Source organism: Nerophis ophidion, linkage group LG23 (assembly GCF_033978795.1).
Source record: "Nerophis ophidion isolate RoL-2023_Sa linkage group LG23, RoL_Noph_v1.0, whole genome shotgun sequence".
Taxonomy (NCBI): Eukaryota; Metazoa; Chordata; class Actinopteri; order Syngnathiformes; family Syngnathidae; genus Nerophis; species Nerophis ophidion.
In genome coordinates, this window is record NC_084633.1 from 23,271,126 (window position 1) to 23,294,407 (window position 23,282).

Consider the following 23,282-nt stretch of genomic DNA (forward strand, 5'->3'; position numbering starts at 1 on the left):
GAGCATTTCCCCTCACCTTTTTTCTGTTTGCAATCAAGACTATTTCAATTGATCCTCTTGCTACCTTTGTTGTCCGGACATTATTCTTTGTTCACGGGTGACTATCCTTTTAGATGTCAAGCTCGAGTACGCACATATTTTGTGGACGCCGTCTGCTCCACATTTCCTGTGAGTGTTTTGCTGGGTTTCAGCGGTTTGTTTTGTTGTCTTCACAGTTCCGTGTTGCTCTCGGTTTTTGTTCGTTTATCAGTAAACATCACTTTTTTTTACTGCATGGTGCCACCTGGTTCGTCTGCATCAAATATTTCCCTATTTCCGATTTTTGGTGAATTCTTGTGAAATTTCCACTGTCATGTTACTCTTTAGGGCTTCACGGTGGAAGAGGGGTTAGTGTGTCTGCCTCACAATATGAAGGTCCTGAGTAGTCAGGGTTCAATCCCGGGCTCAGGATCTTTCTGTGTGGAGTTTGCATGTTCTCCCCGTGAATGTGTGGGTTCCCTCCAGGTACTCCGGCTTCCTCCCACCTCCAAAGACATGCACCTGGGGATAGGCCCCTCCCACCTCCAAAGACATGCACCTGGGGATAGGCCCCTCCCACCTCCAAAGACATGCACCTGGGGATAGGCCCCTCCCACTTCCAAAGACATGCACCTGGGGATAGGTTGATTGGCAACACTGAATGGTCCCTAGTCTGTCCATCTGTGTTGGCCCTGCGATGAGACAGCGACTTGTCCAGGGTGTATGCCACCTTCCACCCGATTGTAGCTGAGGTAGGCAGCAGCGCCCCTCGCAACACCAAAGGGGAATAAGCGGTAGAAATGGATGGATGTTACTCTTTATAGTTGATTAGAAAATTAAGAAAATATTTACTGAGTCCTGCTGCTAGTTCACTTTTTGTGGAGTCATTTTGCTACGTGTCAAGTAGGGAATTTGTTCTTAAATATATATAAATAATCCTTAATATTGGCAGGCATAGTGATTAATTTATTCAGCAGAGCATTAAAACTTGAATCCGACAAAAAAGTAAAGACAAATGCTGTCTTCCTCGCTGCTAAAACATGATAGCAACATGCATCTGCTAGCCCCCACTTCTCACAATGTGGCGAGGTAGATCTATAAGAGGCACTCTAATATGGTACTTAAATCTCTATTTTTAGTCTTATTATCGAGGAATATTGAGGTCACACTTATATTAAAAAATGAATGTCAAAGTTTCGTCCAGTATTCTGATGATGATGATGAATCTGCGTCCAAACTCAGAGTCCAAATTTTGTTAACAATTTTATTAATTCGTACTTTTAATTGGAGAATAACATCAATAAAATGCAATGGAACAAATGTGTGAAAAAAATAAATAAAGAAATATGACCTCTCTTTAACAATGGGAAATTAGAATAAAAATTTAGAAACATTTATAATATTCAATAAATGCACACAACTTAAAAAGTCATTCCAGGACAACATATAAGAGTAGAAGATAAGAAGCACAACATTCAACATAAAATATACGTTCATATTAATCATGCTGTGTTTTTAAAGTACATTTAGCACAATCACTGTTTATAAGTGTTTTTAAATCCCTGCAGCTTCCATGACTGTTACACACTTGTAATTACTGACCTGATACTTAAACCTGAATGTTTTATCACACAATCGGTTTCTCTCCAGTGTGTGTTCTCATGTGTGTGGTCATGTATTGCTTTCTGGAGAAACTCTTCTTGCAAACAGGGCAAGTAAAAGGTTTCTCTCCAGTATGTATTCTCATGTGTGTGGTCATGTCAGGCTTCATGGAGAAACTCTTCTTACAAACAGAGCAAGGAAAAGGTTTCTCACCAGTGTGTGTCCTCATGTGTGTGGTCATGTGTTGCTTTCTGGAGAAACTCTTCTTACAAACAGAGCAAATAAAAGGTTTCTCTCCAGTATGTGTTCTCATGTGTGTGATCATGACAATCTTTCTGGAGAAACTCTTCAAACAAGCAGAGCAAGTAAAAGGTTTCTCTCCAGTGTGTGTTCTCATGTGTGTGGTCATGTTTGGCTTTGAGGAGAAACTCTTCTCACAGACGGAGCAAGTAAAAGGTTTCTCTCCAGTGTGTGTTCTCATGTGTGTGGTCATGTGATGCTTACTGATGAAACTCTTCTTACAGACAGAGCAAGTGAAAGGTTTCTCACCTGTGTGTGTTTTCATGTGTAATATCATGACACTCTTAGCGTTGAATCTTTTAGCACAAATTGAGCAAGCAAAAGGTTTCTCTCCAGTATGTGTTCTCATGTGTGTGGTCATGTCATTCTTTCTGGGGAAACTCTTCTTACAAACAGAGCAAGTAAAAGGTTTCTCTCCAGTATGTATTGTCATGTGTGTGGTCATGTATTGCTTTCTGGAGAAACTCTTCTTACAAACAGGGCAAGTATAAGGTTTCTCTCCAGTATGTGTTCTCATGTGTACTGTAAAATTACTCTTATGTCTAAAAGATTTTTCACATTCAGAGCAGTCCAAGTGTTTGCTGTTATTTTGATGTCTCGTATCACCTTCAGAGTCATTTTTACTCTTCAAAGGTTTTTGGATGTGATCACTGTGATCAGAAGAGTGTGACATCATGTGGTCCATGTCTGACAGTGGAGCAAAGATGCTGTCTGGTTCTGACTTTATATCATCTTCGTCATTAACCTCCTCCAACCTTGGAAGCTGCTCCCACAGTTCCTCTTCTTCCTCTATATGAGTGGGCTCGAGGTCCTTCTGTCCCACACTGGAGCTCCACTCCTGCTGCTTGGAGGGAATCTCTTCATGACTCTCTGCTGACACCTGCTGGACGTCTGCAGAACATAGAACACAAATGAGGTGTTACTTATTGAAGTTTGCAGTATTCAAACTATTCACAGGTGAGTTAGGCCAAATAGACAGCACTCCACGTTATGCATTTATTTAGTTTACCTTTTCTTTGGCCCACCCCTATAAAGTTATTCATTTTCTCCACCTACATTAAAAAGACCGCATCCATCTATATCTTGAAAAACAAAAACAATGATGTGTGTGGTGTTTGAGAACAGTTTGTAAGAGCTTGACAGTAAAACTTTTCATGAACTTTAACTCACCTTAATGTGCTGGACGTCTTTGATCATTATGATTTTGGTTTAGGTTTAGAGCAGGGGTCTCAAAAATGCGGCCCGCGGGCAAAATTGCGATCCGCGAAACGTTATTATGCGGCCCGCGCTTTGATGTGACAATTTTATGTTGGTGCGGCCCATGAGTTTAATCTGAACGGCGCTTGATAGGTCATGCTTGCCCACGTCCCCAATTTTCCCGGGAGACCCCTGAATTTCAGGGCACCAATTCTCTCGAAGCCCCTGTCAATTTTTACCAGATCAACAATATTCAGGGAGTGCCATAAAGGCACTGCCTTTAGCGCCCCCTATATCCTGAATTGACAGCATGCAAGCCTAATTAGAATAGAATAGAATAAAATAGACTTTATTGTCATTATATTTGCATATAACAAGATTAAAGACTCCAACTTGAGTGGCGGTTGTGGGAACAAATATGGGGTGAAATAAATAACACAAGGGGTAATAAAGGAAAAACTAACAATTGAAATAAACAGACTACTATCCAATAAAAATAACAAGCAATCCTGTACAATATACAGCACACTGTAGAAATACAAAATACTGTACAATATACAGAACAAGACAAGAGTACGGAAGTAATAAATAACAATCAGTATTGCACAGTAGGGTATTAGGGCATGATATTGTACAGGGATGAATTATTATTATTATTATAAGTTAGATTTTAACATGGTGACAGCTCTGGAGAAGAAGCTGTCTCTGAGCCTGTTTGTTCTGGCTCTGATGCACCTGTAGCGCCTGCCTGATGGTAGCAGGTGGAACAGGTGGTAGCCAGGGTGTGTGCTGTCTTTGGTGATGGTTTTTGCTTTCTTGAGGCAACGGGAGTTATGTAAATGCTTCAGGGAGGGGAGGGGGCAGCCGATGATTTTTTGTGCAAACTTTATGACCCTCTAATTCGCCCGTTTGTCTGCTTCAGTGCAGCTGGCGTACCACACTGTTATGCAGAGTGGTCTAGAGTCCTGTTTTCAGAAGAAAGCAAATTTTGTATTTCATTTGGAAGTCAAGGCGCTATAGTCTGGAGGAAGGCTGGAGAGGAGCAAAATCCAAGTTGCTTGAATTCCAGTGTGTTCCCACAGTCAGCAATGGTTTGGGGAGCCATGTCAGCTGCTGGTTTTGGTCCACTGTGTTTAATCAAGTCTAGAGTCAATGCAGCTGTGTACCAAGAGCACTCCATGCTTCCATCTGTTGTAAAGCTCTATGGAGATGATGACTTCATCTTCCAGCATGATCTGCCAGAACCAGCAGTAACTGATGTACTGACCATGGCATTACTGTCCGCGATTGGCCTGCCAACTCCCCTGACCTGAACCCCTTAGAGAATTTGTGGGGTATTGTGAAGAAGAAGCTGTAAGACACCAGACCCAATAATGCAAATGAGTTTGAGGCCACTAGCGAAGCATCCTGAGCATCCATAACACCTCAGCAATGCCACAGGCCGATTGCCTCCATGCCACGCCGCATTGATGCAGTAATCCATGCGAAAGGATTCCCAACCAAGTACTGAGTGCATTATTTGACATTTTCAAATATTTGATTTTGTTTTGCTGTTATAAATCTTTTTTTTTACTTGGTCCTAGGAAATGTTCACATTTTTTGAGATAGGATTTTTGAGTTTTCTTAAGCTGTATGCCATAATCAGCAATATTAAAATAATAAAAGGCTTGCAATATTTCAGTTGATGTGTAATGCATCCAGAATGTCTGACATTTCCATGTTTTTAGTTTCATTACAGAAAATAAAGGACTTTATCACAATATTATAATTTTCTGAGACAGTCCTGTGTGTGTGTGTGTGTGTGTGTATATATATATATATGTATATATATATATATATATATATATATATATATATATATATATATATTTCGCCGCTTCTGTCATCACACATACGAGATTGCAAGGCATATAGTCAACAGCCACACAGGTTACACTGAAGGTTGTGATATAAACAACTTTAACACTCTTATTAATATGCGCCACACTGTGAACCCACACCAAACAAGAATGACAAACACATTTCGGGAGGACATCCTGATAGTAACACAACATAAACCGAACGGAACAGATACCCACAATCCCAGGCATCCGTGACTATTCCTGGCTATATTATACACCCCGCTAGCACCAACCCCCCCCCCGCGTGTCGCTTGAGATGGGCGGGGTTGGGGGGGGCAGGGTTTGGTGCTAGCGGGGTGTATAATGTAGCCACGAATAGTCACAGATGCATGGGATTGAGGGTATTTGTTCTGTTCTGTTTTATGTTGTGTTACTGTGAGAATGTCCTCCTGAACTGTGTTTGTCATTCTTGTATAATCTTGTATAATGTTGAGCTTACTTGGACTGTGATGAAGCTGTGAGGACTCAGGTGGTTTGTGTTCATGCTCTTCAGTCTTCACAGAGACAACAGTCAGTGGAAACTTGCTGACATCAGCCTCCTCCTGCCCTACAGGACACTCTCCCTCCTGACTCATCCACACTTCCTCCTCTTCCTCTTTAATGTGTGGGGGCTGTGGTATCTCCTCTTCCTCTTTAATGTGGGGGGGCTGTGGATCCTCCCCTTCCTCTTTAATGTGAGGGGGCTGCTGAACGTCTGTTGGGTAAATAAGATAAAGAGAGTATAGAAATAGTTTTGAACTGACACTGTTAACACAATGACATGATTTGTGTTCCTTTGTGTGTTGTGTTAAAAGTGTGTAGCAAAACAACCAATAAAAACACTGGAAATACCTACTTTTTTCCTAAAAATTATTCAAAAGTGGTACAGTGAGTACAAAAACAGACTTGGAAATTTGATGCGGGGCAATTTGAAAAGTTTGTATAAGTGTGAGGCAGCATTGATTGAAGCATTCTTAACTTCACTGATGTAAAGTGGGTAAATAGTTAATTCTGTACACGGTCTGTTAAACCTACTCTTTATCTCTAAACTTAATCATAATATTATAATGACATTGTCATTACCATAACTTCAATATCATGGAAATAAAAAAAATATGATTCCAAAATCACCAAAAAAAAACAAAAAACATTCATGGTATGTTTTTGTTATCATGCAACATACTTTCTAGAGGTCATTTTGTTGGCTGGGCCAAAAGGAACTTTTACCAAAACATGTTTTACTATGTGCTGTTTTATGGAGTATCTTCATCAACAATTCCTCTTTAGGAATTGGAGACCATCTACGACACGCTGAAGGAAAGTCAGTCACCTTTATGTGCTTTTAATAAAACAAGTGTTGACTACTTTGGTTACTGAAAATAAATGTTTACTTTCACTTATTGATGCATGTAGGTCAGAATCATGATGTGAAATAATTAGATTTGATTACAGTATAAAATATATTTGGTGAGTGTATGAGTTTAGTGTAAACATGTTGACACATGTTTCCATCTTCTTGGGGACTGGAACACTGATATGTCCTGAAACATTGTCTCACTTAGCTCATTTAGCAAATTACCAGGGTGAGTGAGTTCTTTTAAACCTTCATAGACCTCCTTGTTACTTCTGACCAGTCTCAGATCACCACAAGTGGAACTACTGTATGAGGCTTAAGTGATCATTCCATCATTTTCTATACCCATAAAGAACATAGAACCGAGGCTGATGGCCACAAAACAAGCGAAGCTACAATCCTCAAGACCTAGACTAGCAAGGCTTTCAATGACAAACTGCCGAAATAAGACTTGCCTCGGTACTTGCAAGTACACAGGTCTTTGGGTCAATTCCTAACCTCAGAAAAGTAAATAACTTCACAGTCAAAGTGGGTGACAATATTATAACAAACAAAAATTAGATTAACTTTCTTGGCTGCATCGTAGAGACTAATCTCTCCAGTGAAAAAATGACTACTCAGGTAGTGAAAGAATCAACCGACAAATTATATTCTTACTAATGTTGTCCCAATAACAATATTTTGGTACCGAGACCTGTACAAAAATGTATTTTGATACTTTTCTAAAAAAAAGGGATCACAGAAAAGTGCTTTATTGGCTTTTTTAAAATAACATTTGTTTTGGGGTACATTAAACATGTTTCCTATTGCAAGTTTTTGAACATACTGGACAACTTGCCTTTTAGTAGTAAGTAAACAAACAAAAGCTCCTAATTTAGTCTGTTGACATATGCAGTAACATATTGTGTCATTTATATTCTACTATTGGGTCAAAATTATTAAGGACAAGTGGTAAAAATGGATTATTAATTTACTTGTTCATTGACTGTAAATATCTGCTTATTTTCTGTTTTAACATGTTCTACCTACACTTCTGTTAAAATGTAATAATCACTTATGTTTCTGTTGTTTGGATACTTTACATTAGTTTTGGGTGATACCATAAATGTGGGTATCAATCTGATACCAAGTAGTTACAGGATCATATATTGGTCATATTCAAAGTCCTCATGTGTCCAGTGACATTTTTCCTGAGTTTATAAACATAATATAAATAATTACAAATAAAAAAACGAAAGAAGATGTGATGGCAAAACATTTTGATGTAAACATAGAAGTAGTACTTTTTAGAGGCGGTTTAGTACCGAATATGATTAATGCAGTTGAGATGGGGTCCAACACCCGCCACGACCCCAAACGTGACAAGCAGTAGAAAATGGATGGATGGATAGTATCATGGTACTTTACCAATACCGGCATTCCATACACCCTTACTTCTTATATAGTAGGATCACCCCGCTGGTGGGTAGAAATACACTTAAGACTCTGACACAAGCACTCATTTAAAGGCCTACTGAAAGCCACTACTAGCGACCACACAGTCTGATAGTTTATATATCAATGATGAAATATTAACATTGCAACACATGCCAATACGGACGGTTTAGTTTACTAAATTGCAATTTTAAATTTCCCGCGGAGTTTATTGTTGAAAACATCACGGAATGATAACGCACGCGCGAGACGTCACGGACTGTAAGGAAATATTAGCGGTGCACCACACACAGCTAAAAGTTGTCTGCTTTAATGGCGTAATTACACAGTATTTTGGACATCTGTGTTGCTGAATCTTTTGCAATTTGTTCAATTAATATTGGAGAAGTTAAAGTAGAAAGATGCAGTTGGGAAGCTTTAACTTTTAGCCACACAAACACACGGTGATTCCTTGTTTAAAATTCCCGGAGGTGAAACTTTACTATGGATCAGAGCGGTCAAGCAAACATGGATCCCGACCAAATGTCAACCAGCAGGTTTCGGTGAGAAAATTGTGGTTAAAAAGTCACCTCTTACCGGAGATCAGCTGAACTTGCGCCATCCATAAAGCTGCCGTCGACTTCCCTCAGAGACTGGCCTCAAGACACCCGTGGACACACCCCTTCGACTATCAGGTAATATTAAACTAGCTAATACGTCACTTCCTGTTCATGAGAAAGGACACAAAAGAAAAAGGCTCCGCTTTTGCTACCGGACTTTTTATTTATTTTGAAGATTTTGACAACTGATTTGCGATCACAGCCACAGGAGAGTCACCTGGCATCCTTGACCTCATTTTGGTCAGTTGTGAGGCACTGATACGCTGAAATGAGGCAAGTTGGAAGAGCCGTTTGCCTCAAGCCATCGGCGCCTTACCGCAGCTCAAAGCGGTTGCCTAGCAACCAAAAGCTACGGCGAGTTTACAGCTGTTTTAAAGTGCTTCCAACGGCGCAGAGTGTTATAAGTTGACAGACTAACACCTGAAATCGATCTGTGAACAACGCAATGCACGCATTGTTGGAACAAACAAGTTAAACATGCTGCAAGTTGCTAAAGTAACTGCCGTTTAAGACACAAGAGTCACTGATGTCATCGATCTGCCACGAGGCCAAAAGTTAAAGAGAAGACTGAAACCCAAAACCTTCGGTGTCAGCCGACACAGGACACAACTGGGACCAAGATTTGAGACTGGAAACAGGACATGATGGGAATCAAGAAGGAGTACTACTAAAAATACTCCATGAATTAAAAGAAGATTGGAAAGAAATGATAGAAGAAATGAAAGAAATAAAAAAAGATCTGAAAAAAGCAATGGAAGAACACAAACAAGATGTGAAAAGTCTGCAAACTCAAATCATCACCAGAAAAAATGAAGTCTCTGATATGTGCCTACGATTGAAGACCTTTCAAGAAGATATGTGCCAACAAATGAAGACCCTTCAAGAAGACAACTCCATGCTGTGGAATATCATAGATGAAATGGAGCAGGATAAACGAATGAATGATATCATGGTGACAGGGCACCGAATTAAACCAAGATCCTATGCGAAGGCTGTGAATAATGAAGGTGAACCAGATGAAATGGACCTTGTCTCGGCAGAACAGCAAGTGGTCAACTTTCTGCAATCAAAGGAAATTGAAATCAATATTATTACCATCGAAACATGCATCCCACTGAACAGAAGAGACAACAACGCCACTCCAGTCATGCTCGTGAAACTTGTAAACAGAAAATCTAAAATGGCATTGCTGAGACTGGGAAAGAAGCTGAAGGGAACAAATGTGTACATGAATGAGCATCTCACTAAACATAATGCTGGAATCGCCAAGAAAGCACGCAACTTGAGAAAGCAGGGAAAAATCCAGGGAACTTGGAGCACCAACTGTAAAATCTACATCAAGCTGAATGGAGGTCCAGAAGCAAGAGTAATTGTTGTCAATGACATCAAAGACCTGGACAAATTTGAAGTTTACACAGCTTCCACAACAACGATGATAATGGACTCTGACAGAAAACAAGCACCTAAATTCAACATCAACACTACTACACTGCAAGGGACGACTAAAAAAGAAGACCTAGATTCAGGACTGCATCCATATACACTTATAGACATTATTGAAACGACATCAAAGATTGTTGAGCAAGGAAATATGGAACTACAAAACTTCTGCAACAAAGAGCACAAAAACCAGGATTTGGAAAACGATATAGATCCAGATACAATTTTTTTCCCCCACATTAGTAATAATTGTTTTTATTACAAAGATGAGCAATACAATAGCATCATTAAAAGTGATAACAAATTGTCAATTGTTCATTTTAATAGCAGAAGCTTGTATGCAAACTACAACAACATTAAGAACTTTTTGAAATACATCAAAAAACCCTTCAAAGTGATCGCCGTCACAGAAACATGGATTGATGATAAAAAAGGAATAGATTTTGATCTGGAAAGATATGAACTAAACTACATCAACAGAGCCAACAAAAATGGAGGAGGAGTAGTTGTGTATGTGATGAAGAACCTGAACCACAAAGTGGTAAAAAACATGTCATTAGCTATAGATAATATCTTAGAATGTATTACCATTGAAATATGTCAGGAAAATAGCAAAAACATAGTAATCAATGGTATATACCGATCACCTAAGTCAAGTATAGAAACATTTGAAGAATGGATCAAGGCAACTTACATGGACAATGGTCAAAAAATAATTTTCTTATGTGGTGACTTTAACATTGACTTATTGAACCCTAACAAGCAAAAGTCTATTGATGACTTCATTGATACAATGTACAGCATCAGTTTATATCCTAAAATCACAAAGCCAAGCAGCATCACAGGACACTGTGCCACACTTATTGATCATATTTTTACCAATGATTTTGATAATAACACCACAAGTGGTCTACTTATAACCGACTTTAGGGATCATCTGCCAGTTTTTACAATATATGATGGAAACTGCAAAAAGAACACGGAAGACAAAAGGACATTTCAAAGACTGTGCACAGAGAAGAGGATGATTGCTTTCAAAATGGAGCAACAAAAGCAAGATTGGGACAATGTGTACAATGAAGAAGAGGTTGATGAAGCATACGAACATTTCTTAAACAAGTTCATAATACTTTATGACAAACATTGTCCATGGAGACAACTCAGTAGTAAACATAGAAATAATAATCAACCATGGATGACAAAAGGATTAAACAATGCTTGTAAGAAGAAGAATACGCTATATAGAAAATTTATAGTACAAAGAACTACAGAGGCAGAAGTTAAGTACAAAAAGTATAAAAACAAGTTAACAAACATACTACGATCATGTAGAAAAGAATATTACAGTGAATTATTGGACAGGAACAAAAATAATATGAGAGCAACATGGGGCATTCTCAATAGCATTATTAAAAATGGCACTAAGAGGGATTACCCCCAATACTTCTTAGATCAGGAGTGTCAAACTCAAATACAGAGTGGGCCAAAATTTAAAACTGAACAAATCCGCGGGCCAAGGTTGAACACATTGCCTTTTAATAGGGACCCAAACAAGTTTTGCAATGAATATTAAACAAGCAAGGCTTAAATATGGCAGCATGGTGGAACAGGGGTTAGTGCATTTGCCTCACAATACGAAGGTCCTGAGTAATCCTGGGTTCTTTCTGTGTGGAGTTTGCATGTTCTCCCTGTGACTGCGTGGGTTCCCTCCGGGTACTCAGGCTTCCTCCCATGGAACAGGCAGAGCTTATATAACGTAATAGTGCAAAATCAACTTTTAAAAAACAAAGGAAAAAACTTCAGTGGTATATTAAATAGAATTTAACTTAAAAAATTAATGCCTCTTTTCTATTTGCAGCCTTCTGAGGTAAATACCAACATTAACTTTTTCCACAGGCTAATAAATTTGAAAATAAAATTAAAATGAGGTGGGCGGGGATTTGGTGGTATATTGTAGAGTTGGTGCTGCAAAGGGTTCTTGGTATTTGTTCTGTTGTGTTTATGTTGTGTTACGGTGCGGGTGTTCTCCCGAAATATGTTTTGTCATTCTTGTTTGGTGTGGGTTCACAGTGTGGCGCATATTTGTAACAGTGTTAAAGTTGTTTATACGGCCACCCTCAGTGTGACCTGTATGGCTGTTGGCCAAGTATGTGTGTGTGAAAGCCGCATATATTATGTGACTTGGCCAGCACGCTGTTTATATGGAGGAAAAGAGGACATGACGGCATGTTGTAGAGGACGCTAAAGGCATCGCCTTTAAAGCACGCTACCAATATTGTTGTCCGGGTGCAAATCAGGAAAATGGTTGCCCAGAGAGATTTTCGAGAAGAGCACTAAACTTCGGGAGTCTCCCGGGAAAATCGGGAGGGTTGGCAAGTATGAGTATTAGCGGTGAATGTGGTGTTACCGGCGGGCCAGCTCTAATGTTAATTTGATATTACCTCAAGGGCCAAATGAAATTAAACGGTGGGCCAATGTTTGGCCCGCGGGCCAGAGTTTCACACCCATGTCTTAGATGGAAATAAACATAATGACAACATAAAGGAAGTAGTCGAAAGCTTTAATAACTACTTTGTAAATATTGGACCAAAATTGGAAGAAAGGATTCCAGACCCAGTTTCAATTGAGGACTATAATGATACCATAGAGCGAAATCCCAACTCCATGTTCCTCAGAAATGTGACACAGGAGGAAATAGTTAAAATCCCAACTCCATGTTCCTCAGAAATGTGACACAGGAGGAAATAGTTAAAATCGTGAAAAAATGTAAATCAAAGTCTTCAACTGATTGTAACGGAATTGATATGGATACGATAAAAAAGGTTATTGATGAGATCTCAGGACCATTAATGTATATTAGTAACCTATCATTTCAAACAGGTACATTTCCAAACAAAATGAAAATAGCTAAAGTTGCACCAATTTATAAGACTGGAGATAAACATCTATTTACAAATTATAGACCTGTTTCTTTACTTTCACAAATTTCTAAAATCATTGAAAAACTGTTCAATAAAAGATTAGAGAGTTTCATAAATAAAAATAGAATACTCGAAGAGAACCAATATGGATACAGAGCTAATGTTTCAACTTCAAAGGCTTTAATTGAAATGACAGAAGAAATGACCAATGCAATAGATAATAAAAAATGTGCGGCAGCAGTGTTTATGGATCTAACTAAAACATTTGACACAATTAATCACAATATTTTAATCAAAAAACTGGAACGATATGGCATCAGAGGGTTAGTCTTAAATTGGATAAGAAGTTATCTAACGAACAGGAAACAATACGTGAAACTAGGCGAACACACTTCTACAACACTAAATATATCCTGTGGTGTACCTCAGGGATCAATACTGGGACTTAAATTATTCAATCTCTATATAAATGACGTTTGTAAAGTTACAAGAGATTTAAAGTTAGTATTATTTGCGGATGAAACAACAGCGTTTTGTTGAGGAGAGAACACAAAGAGGATAATACAAATAATAACAGAAGAAATGAACAAATTAAAAAAATGGTTTGACAAAAACAGACTATCATTGAATCTCAGTAAGACTAAAATAATGCTATTTGGTAACAGTAGAAAAGAAGTGTCAAACACAAATACAAATAGACGGAATAGAAATTGAAAGAGTAAATGAAACCAAATTTCTAGGTATAATGATTGATGATAAACTGAACTGGAAATCTCATGTAAAAAATATACAACATAAAAGTAACAAGAAATACGTCAATAATGTATAAAGCCAAAATATGTTCTGGACCGAAAATCAGTTTATATTCTCTACTGCTCACTAGTGTTACCATATCTGAGTTACTGTGTAGAAATATGGGGAAATAACTACAAAAGTACACTTCATTCATTAACTGTGTTACAAAAAAGATCAGTTAGAATAATACATCATGTTGGATATAGACAACATACAAACCCTTTAATCATTGAATTGAAAATACTGAAATTCCACGACATAGTGAATTTGCAAACAGATAAAATTATACACAAAGCAAACTATAACCTGCTTCCCAAGAATATACAAAGATTCTTCTCAAAAAAAGAGGAATATAATCTTAGAGCAAAATGTAATTTAAAACATTTGTATGCACGTACAACACTTAAGACCTTCAGTATATCAGTATGTAGAATTAAATGATGGAATGGATTAAGCAAAGCAATCAAACAATGTACTAATATCATCCACTTCAAGAAACTCTTCAAACCTAAAGTGTTTACAAAGTAGAAAGAAAAAGAACCATGATAATAAACATTCTGATTTTATTCACCCATTCATTCTCAAAATAATCGTACTTATCTCATCGTATGGAATAAAACTTACTTCACCAATTATTTATTTATTTATTTTTATTGTGATTACTTATTACTTATGGAGTATACATTGTGAATACATTGAGAACAGGAAGTGAACAAAAGTTTTAGCAACTGTTATGTAAAGAAAAGGGGTAGGAATAAATAAGTTCTGCTTCTTTCTACTCCTTTTCGAACATGTTGAAAAGAGAAACCGGAAATTGTGATGTATCATGTTGTATGTGTGATGTATCATGTTGCATGTGTGATGTATCATGTTGCATGTGTGATGTATCATGTTGTATACATGCATGTGTGATGTATCATGTTGTATGTGTGATGTATCATGTTGTATGTGTGATGTAACATGTTGTCTACATGCATGTGTGATGTATCATGTTGTATGTGTGATGTATCATGTTGTATGTGTGATGTATCATGTTGTATGTGTGATGTATCATGTTGTATGTGTGATGTAACATGTTGTCTACATGCATGTGTGATGTATCATGTTGTATGCATGCATGTGTGATGTATCATGTTGTATGTGTGATGTATCATGTTGTATACATGCATGTGTGATGTATCATGTTGTATGTGTGATGTATCATGTTGTATGTGTGATGTATCATGTTGTATGCATGCATGTGTGATGTATCATGTTGTATGTGTGATGTATCATGTTGTATACATGCATGTGTGATGTATCATGTTGTATGTGTGATGTATCATGTTGTATGTGTGATGTATCATGTTGTATGTGTGATGTATCATGTTGTATGCTTGCATGTGTGATGTATCATGTTGTATGTGTGATGTATCATGTTGTATGTGTGATGTATCATGTTGTATACATGCATGTGTGATGTATCATGTTGTATGCATGCATGTGTGATGTATCATGTTGTATGTGTGATGTATCATGTTGTATGTGTGATGTATCATGTTGTATGCATGCATGTGTGATGTATCATGTTGTATACATGCATGTGTGATGTATCATGTTGTATGCATGCATGTGTGATGTATCATGTTGTATGTGTGATGTATCATGTTGTATACATGCATGTGTGATGTATCATGTTGTATACTTGCATGTGTGATGTATCATGTTGTATACTTGCATGTGTGATGTATCATGTTGTATGCATGCATGTGTGATGTATCATGTTGTATACATGCATGTGTGATGTATCATGTTGTATGTGTGATGTATCATGTTGTATGTGTGATGTATCATGTTGTATGTGTGATGTATCATGTTGTATGTGTGATGTATCATGTTGTATGCTTGCATGTTCCAAATAAACTCAAACCCAACTCACTAAAACACAAGCAACACAATAGAAAGATAAGGGATTTCCCAGAATTATCCTAGTAAATGTGTCTAAAAACATCTGAATCAGTCCCAATGCAATAACCTTTTTTTTTAACTTGATTTTTAATTTTTTTTTCTAGTCCGTCGCTATCAATATCCTCGAATCCTCGAACACAAATCTTTCATCCTCGCTCATATTAATGACACAGAATGGACCTGCTATCCCCGTTTGAATAAGAAAATCTCATTTCAGTAGGCCTTTAACCCCACTTTGACTACAGAGTTCATGTTTGGTACCGTGATGCCTTAAAAGCCCTGAAAAACAAACTCCAGACAGCCCAAAACCAAATGATTGGGCTTCTGCTTAACCGTCATCTCGGGCTCACCTTTCAGCCAACCATTTCCTTAACGTGGGGAGGCTCTTGGTGGCCGACAGAGTACATCTTCTTGCAGTTGGTCTGGTGTACAAGATACACCATACCACTAAAATACCCATGTACCTGTCTAGATACTTCAAAATATATTCACCATTATAACACCAAAGGTAGTTGTACAAATCACATTCAACCTAGATCTCACTCCAAAAAAGGTTCTAATGTGTTTGCCTGCCATACCACCAACATGTGGAAGTCCCTATCAAAAAGAAACATATTACTGCTTGCGGCTACTCGTACCTGGGAATAAACATAGCCTTTTATCTATTTGAAATTATATTTGCATGTATTTTCTTGCAGTATATTTGTATTTTAAATGCTACTTTCTACATAGTACTGTGTGAGTTCAAATATATATTTCAACTGAAAGCATCTCAGGCTTTCTTGTAGCAGTGAATGTGTACCGTGATGAAAGTGTACCCTTTCCTCTGCAAACTTCTCATAACTCCTTCAATCAATCAATCACACATTGTTACAAACTGAGAGGAACATCAACCTCAAACTGTCCTCTTTTCATGAAGAATCTAAGTCAGGGGTCTCAAACTCAATTTACCTGGGGGCCACTGGATGCAGAAACCGGGTGAGGCTGGGCTGCAAGAAAACATTTCTTAAAAAATCCAACATGCACTTTTTAATGAATTCACCTTCTTTGAATGGCTTTCCCGCCCTCGTAACATACTTGACAACTGTGGCGATCTCTCCGGGAAACACCCGAATATCAGTGCCCCTCCCGACAATCCCCTGGGGCAAGCATTCTCCCGGTTTTAACCTGGACAACAATATTAAGGGCGTGTCGCGATGTCACAGTCTTTAGCGTCCTCTACAACCTGCCGTCTCGTCCGCCTTTCCACCATGGCGCACATTAGTAACAGTGTTAAAGTTGTTTATACGGCCACCCTCAGTGTGACCTGTATGGCTGTTGATCAACTATGTCTTGCAGTTGTTTACTGCATCTACAGAAACCAAATACGGCATGTGGCTGGGCTGGCACGCGGTTTGTACAGGTTGTAGAGGATGTTAAAAGCAGTTCCTCCACGGTGCCCCCTTAATATTATTTTGGATGAAATTCGGGAGAATGATTACCCCAGGAGGGGCACTGAAAAATTGGGAGTCTCCCGGAAGAATCAAGAGTATGCAAGTACACCGCTGTTGGGCGCCGTTCATATAAAACACGCGGGCCGCACCAACATTAATTTTTCATGTTAAGGTGCGGGCCGCAAAATAACGTCTCGCGGGCCGCAATTGGCCCGCGTGTTTGAGATCCCTGATCTAAATCAAAGCATTGCATCACCCCCACAAAACAAAGCATCTTCCTATTGAAGAAGTGTTAATAATGAAATGTAAAGTTAGTAAAGATGTGAGAGTAAGAAGTAAACAAACCTGTTCTGTGTAACACAACTTGATGTTTCTTGAAAACAGCGTCCAGTAGTTGATGTTGTCGCTCCTTCTCCTCTTTTGTACGACAAAGTTCCTCCTCATACTTTGCTATCGTTCTTTCGCACATTTTCACACAATCACAACACTTTACTCACACATTTGATCTCTACTTAGCGATGTGTTGATAACTTCTGTGTCTTCTGTTAGCAGCTAACAAGCTAAGCTAACTAACAAGCAAAGATAGCACGAGAAGCGGCACAGTGCTTCTAGCGCATCGAGACTACTTTATCCTTAAAAAAAGAATCAAATATGTATTTTATACGACGTAAATATTTCAAACTGGATAACAAATAATAAGACTGTCTTTCTCCGTCCATGTGCTGCACACTTGACGTTACAAGGCAGTACTGCTCTGTTCTGCTGTCTTCCGTTTACACCGGAAGCTGGGAATGACGTCACAGCCGAGTGGACGAAGAGGTAGCTCTATATAAGATATTGCCTGCTGTCACTGTTACCATGCTTTTATAACCTGTAATATTTATTTGAACAGCAATGTGATATAAACGAGTGTCTTGTTTTTCAAAAATAAATTCAAAGTATATCAAACAAAGCTTTAATGTTGGGGTTCAGTGGCGCCCCCGTGCGACATTTATTGCAATGACAAGAGTGAAAGTGCTAGAAATTGTAGCGATATTACTGCCTGATTCCACGTGTTTTTATTGTGGTTCCCTTTTACTCCTAGATAATCTATTTTCATACAAAACATTGATAAAACATTCAAATATCACAGAACGTGATGTCGCACGAACCAGAGGTGTGGACTCGAGTCACATGAATTGGACTCGAGTCGGACTCGAGTCATAAATTTGATGACTTTACACTCGACTTGACCACATTTAAAAAGACTTGCAACTCGACTTAGACTTTAACATCAATGACTTGTGACTTGACTTGGACTTGAGCCTTTTGACTTGACATGACTTGCTACTTTCCCCGAAACCCAAAGATTAAAAAATTATTCAGGAGTGCTCCGTATCTTTCATTTAGTATTTGTGTGTGTCTGCGTGTTGTTCCCGTCAGCTTGTATGCTCTCAGTACAACAGCCAATCACATTGCAGGTCAGCTTGTATGCTCTCAGTACAACAGCCAATCACATTGCAGGTCAGCTTGTATGCTCTCAGTACAACAGCCAATCACATTGCAGGTCAGCTTGTATGCTCTCAGTACAACAGCCAATCACATTGCAGGTCAGCTTGAATGCTCTCAGTACAACAGCCAATCACATTGCAGGTCAGCTTGTATGCTCTCAGTACAACAGCCAATCACATTGCAAGTCAGCTTGTATGCTCTCAGTACAACAGCCAATCACATTGCAGGTCAGCTTGTATGCGCTCAGTACAACAGCCAATCACATTGCAGGTCAGCTTGTATGCTCTCAGTACAACAGCCAATCACATTGCAGGTCAGCTTGTATGCTCTCAGTACAACAGCCAATCACATTGCAGGTCAGCTTGTATGCTCTCAGTACAACAGCCAATCACATTGCAGGTCAGCTTGTATGCTCTCAGTACAACAGCCAATCACATTGCAGGTCAGCTTGTATGCTCTCAGTACAACAGCCAATCACATTGCAGGTCAGCTTGTATGCTCTCAGTACAACAGCCAATCACATTGCAGGTCAGCTTGTATGCTCTCAGTACAACAGCCAATCACATTGCAGATCAGCTTGTATGCTCTCAGTACAACAGCCAATCACATTGCAGGTCAGCTTGTATGCGCTCAGTACAACAGCCAATCACATTGCAGGTCAGCTTGTATGATCTCAGTACAACAGCCAATCACATTGCAGGTCAGCTTGTATGCGCTCAATACAACAGCCAATCACATTGCAGGTCAGCTTGTATGCGCTCAGTACAACAGCCAATCACATTGCAGGTCAGCTTGTATGATCTCAGTACAACAGCCAATCACATTGCAGGTCAGCTTGTATGCTCTCAGTACAACAGCCAATCACATTGCAGGTCAGCTTGTATGATCTCAGTACAACAGCCAATCACATTGCAGGTCAGCTTGTATGATCTCAGTACAACAGCCAATCACATTGCAGGTCAGCTTGTATGCTCTCAGTACAACAGCCAATCACATTGCAAGTCAGCTTGTATGCTCTCAGTACAACAGCCAATCACATTGCAGGTCAGCTTGTATGCGCTCAGTACAACAGCCAATCACATTGCAGGTCAGCTTGTATGCGCTCAGTACAACAGCCAATCACATTGCAGGTCAGCTTGTATGATCTCAGTACAACAGCCAATCACATTGCAGGTCAGCTTGTATGCTCTCAGTACAACAGCCAATCACATTGCAAGTCAGCTTGTATGCTCTCAGTACAACAGCCAATCACATTGCAGGTCAGCTTGTATGCGCTCAGTACAACAGCCAATCACATTGCAGGTCAGCTTGTATGATCTCAGTACAACAGCCAATCACATTGCAGGTCAGCTTGTATGCGCTCAATACAACAGCCAATCACATTGCAGGTCAGCTTGTATGCGCTCAGTACAACAGCCAATCACATTGCAGGTCAGCTTGTATGATCTCAGTACAACAGCCAATCACATTGCAGGTCAGCTTGTATGCTCTCAGTACAACAGCCAATCACATTGCAGGTCAGCTTGTATGATCTCAGTACAACAGCCAATCACATTGCAGGTCAGCTTGTATGCTCTCAGTACAACAGCCAATCACATTGCAGGTCAGCTTGTATGCTCTCAGTACAACAGCCAATCACATTGCAAGTCAGCTTGTATGCTCTCAGTACAACAGCCAATCACATTGCAGGTCAGCTTGTATGCGCTCAGTACAACAGCCAATCACATTGCAGGTCAGCTTGTATGCGCTCAGTACAACAGCCAATCACATTGCAGGTCAGCTTGTATGATCTCAGTACAACAGCCAATCACATTGCAGGTCAGCTTGTATGCTCTCAGTACAACAGCCAATCACATTGCAAGTCAGCTTGTATGCTCTCAGTACAACAGCCAATCACATTGCAGGTCAGCTTGTATGCGCTCAGTACAACAGCCAATCACATTGCAGGTCAGCTTGTATGATCTCAGTACAACAGCCAATCACATTGCAGGTCAGCTTGTATGCTCTCAGTACAACAGCCAATCACATTGCAAGTCAGCTTGTATGCTCTCAGTACAACAGCCAATCACATTGCAGGTCAGCTTGTATGCGCTCAGTACAACAGCCAATCACATTGCAGGTCAGCTTGTATGCGCTCAGTACAACAGCCAATCACATTGCAGGTCAGCTTGTATGCTCTCAGTACAACAGCCAATCACATTGCAGGTCAGCTTGTATGCTCTCAGTACAACAGCCAATCACATTGCAGGTCAGCTTGTATGATCTCAGTACAACAGCCAATCACATTGCAGGTCAGCTTGTATGCTCTCAGTACAACAGCCAATCACATTGCAGGTCAGCTTGTATGCGCTCAGTACAACAGCCAATCACATTGCAGGTCAGCTTGTATGATCTCAGTACAACAGCCAATCACATTGCAGGTCAGCTTGTATGCTCTCAGTACAACAGCCAATCACATTGCAGGTCAGCTTGTATGATCTCAGTACAACAGCCAATCACATTGCAGGTCAGCTTGTATGCGCTCAGTACAACAGCCAATCACATTGCAGGTCAGCTTGTATGATCTCAGTACAACAGCCAATCACATTGCAGGTCAGCTTGTATGCTCTCAGTACAACAGCCAATCACATTGCAGGTCAGCTTGTATGATCTCAGTACAACAGCCAATCACATTAGTACTGTTGTTTTGCTCCCACAGCACTCATCCAATTCCAATCACATTGCAGGTCAGCTTGTATGCTCTCAGTACAACATCCAATCACATTGCAGGTCAGCTTGTATGCTCGCAGTACAACAGCCAATCAAATTAGTACTGTTGTTTTGCTCCCACAGCACTCATCCAATCAAATTGCAGGAAAACCAAGGAAGAATAATTCTTAAACAACGCGCCATTGAGAAAAAAAATATGCCAACGTTGGTTTCGTCCGGGTATAAAAAACTACGACTTGGTCAACAAAAAACGAATTGCCGTATGCAAAACATGCAGTTCGAATATGTAGACGCAACAACTTCCAATTTCGTTCGACATTTGAAGATGCACAAAGAAGGGTAAGTTTTGATTGTAAGCTAAAGTTTATTGGCTGAGTAATGTGACTTTTATTTGCTGTGTAGTTGAATGAGTGAGGCTGTAAACTCACTGCTAACGTTATAACCATAGTCATCTTATAAGTAGACGCGGTATAGAGCACTTCTGCTACTGGCGCTGAGGAGACGAGACGCGCGGCCGCCATCTTGGAGTGGTGATCCGCTCCACTCAGTGCAATTAATTTGGCAGGAGCAATGAACAGTCGGCCTCCATCTTGGAGTGGTGATCCGCTCCACTCAGTGCAATTAATTTGGCAGGAGCAATGAACAGTCGGCGCATTTAATTAATCTTACCTCACTAAAAACCACTGATTTTCGTCATACGTGTAACTATGATAAAAGGACACATGTTTTGGTGTGTTTTATTATTCATTGTTTGCTTAACAGTAACAGAATATTTGTATATGCTATAAGTGACCAGACGTCCAAGATCAATACTGGGAAAATAATCCCAGAGAAGGGGGAAAAAACACATGCATGTATATATGTATATACATGCATATATTATACATAAAAAATGTATGAATACATTAGATATCTATGTATCTTACGGACCTATAGACTATCTCTGTTGCTGCAGCAGCAGGGAGTTCATTCTGTCTTGGCATTTTGTATTGATATTCTATTATATTCTTCCCTTAAATGATCATGTTTTCAGTGATTGTTTTATATGTATTTTTTATGTATGTCACTTTGGATAAATGCGTCTGCCAAATACTTCAACATAAACATATATTAACACGCCGAGTCATACCAAAGACTATAAAAATGGGACTCATTACCTCCCTGCTTGGCACTCAGCATCAAGGGTTGGAATTGGGGGTTAAATCGCCCAAAATGTTTCCCGGGCGCCCACTGCACCCCTAACCTCCCAGGGGGTGAACAAGGGGATGGGTCAAATGCGGAAGACAGATTTCACCATACCTAGTGTGTGTGTGACAATCATTGCTACTTTAACTTTAACCTGTAAGTTTTTATATCAGCTAAAACCACCAATCTGTTTGACTGGATTCAGAATAAAACTAAATTCTGTTGTACCCAACAATGTTAGTATTTGAATATTGTTACTTGAAAACTTATTCCTGGTTACATACATACTGTTAAGAAAGTAATGTCTTATATTTTGCCTAAAATGAGAATGCATCATAATCATTGGCAACTGGTGAATGTTGTTTTAGGTGGGGCTGAAAGTTTGTAAAGCAAATACCTGTAGGGGCGTCATCCTCCCCCAGAAGATTTCTTTGTGATTTTCACATACAAATATTGAAGATCTTTGCTCCTTCACAACTCTGTTGTAATATTCTTTTCCCAAAATACAACCATCCATCCATCCATTTTCTACTCCTTATTCCCTTTGGGTAGCGGGGGGCACTGGTGCCTATCTCAGCTACAATCAGGCGGAAGGCAATAGTACGTTAATGTTAAATCTTACTTGTGAAAAGTAATCCCCCAATTCCTATTTTCAACAGTCCGCTAATATTAACAGGAAAACGCTGAACACCGCCCGGCATCTTTGTTTTCTACCTGTCAACTGTCAGTTTAAGCTGCTCGCCAGCTCCTCATCACCACTTCAAGATGGCGGTCAAATTGCTCGCGTCACAGCAGCCAATGCGGCGTCTACCTATAAGATGTCTCTGGTTATAACGTCATTGCAAACACGACAATCTGTTGCATCCACTGCAGTTTGCTACCATATTCATACTTTTTGTAAAGTGATTTTTTTCAAGCAGGGTTGCATGAGGTACCTACACATAGCGTCACGTTAGTCAGTGTATCACAAACGGTAA

At 39.4% G+C, this 23,282-nt stretch overlaps 1 protein-coding gene across 1 annotated transcript in view; it reads right to left on the minus strand.

Moving 5' to 3' along the window:
- Positions 1-1,274: 1,274 nt before the first annotated feature.
- LOC133541801 (zinc finger and SCAN domain-containing protein 2-like) overlaps positions 1,275-23,282 on the minus strand; it is a 39,181-nt gene continuing 17,173 nt past the window's right edge. Inside the window, exons 4-6 of the mRNA XM_061885400.1 lie at positions 17,266-17,401; positions 5,458-5,712; positions 1,275-2,811 (exon numbers count right to left, since the gene is read on the minus strand). Of these exons, the coding sequence (XP_061741384.1) occupies positions 1,646-2,811; positions 5,458-5,712; positions 17,266-17,401 (1,557 nt within the window). The 3' untranslated portion in view covers positions 1,275-1,645. The remainder of the gene's footprint in view (positions 2,812-5,457; positions 5,713-17,265; positions 17,402-23,282) is intronic.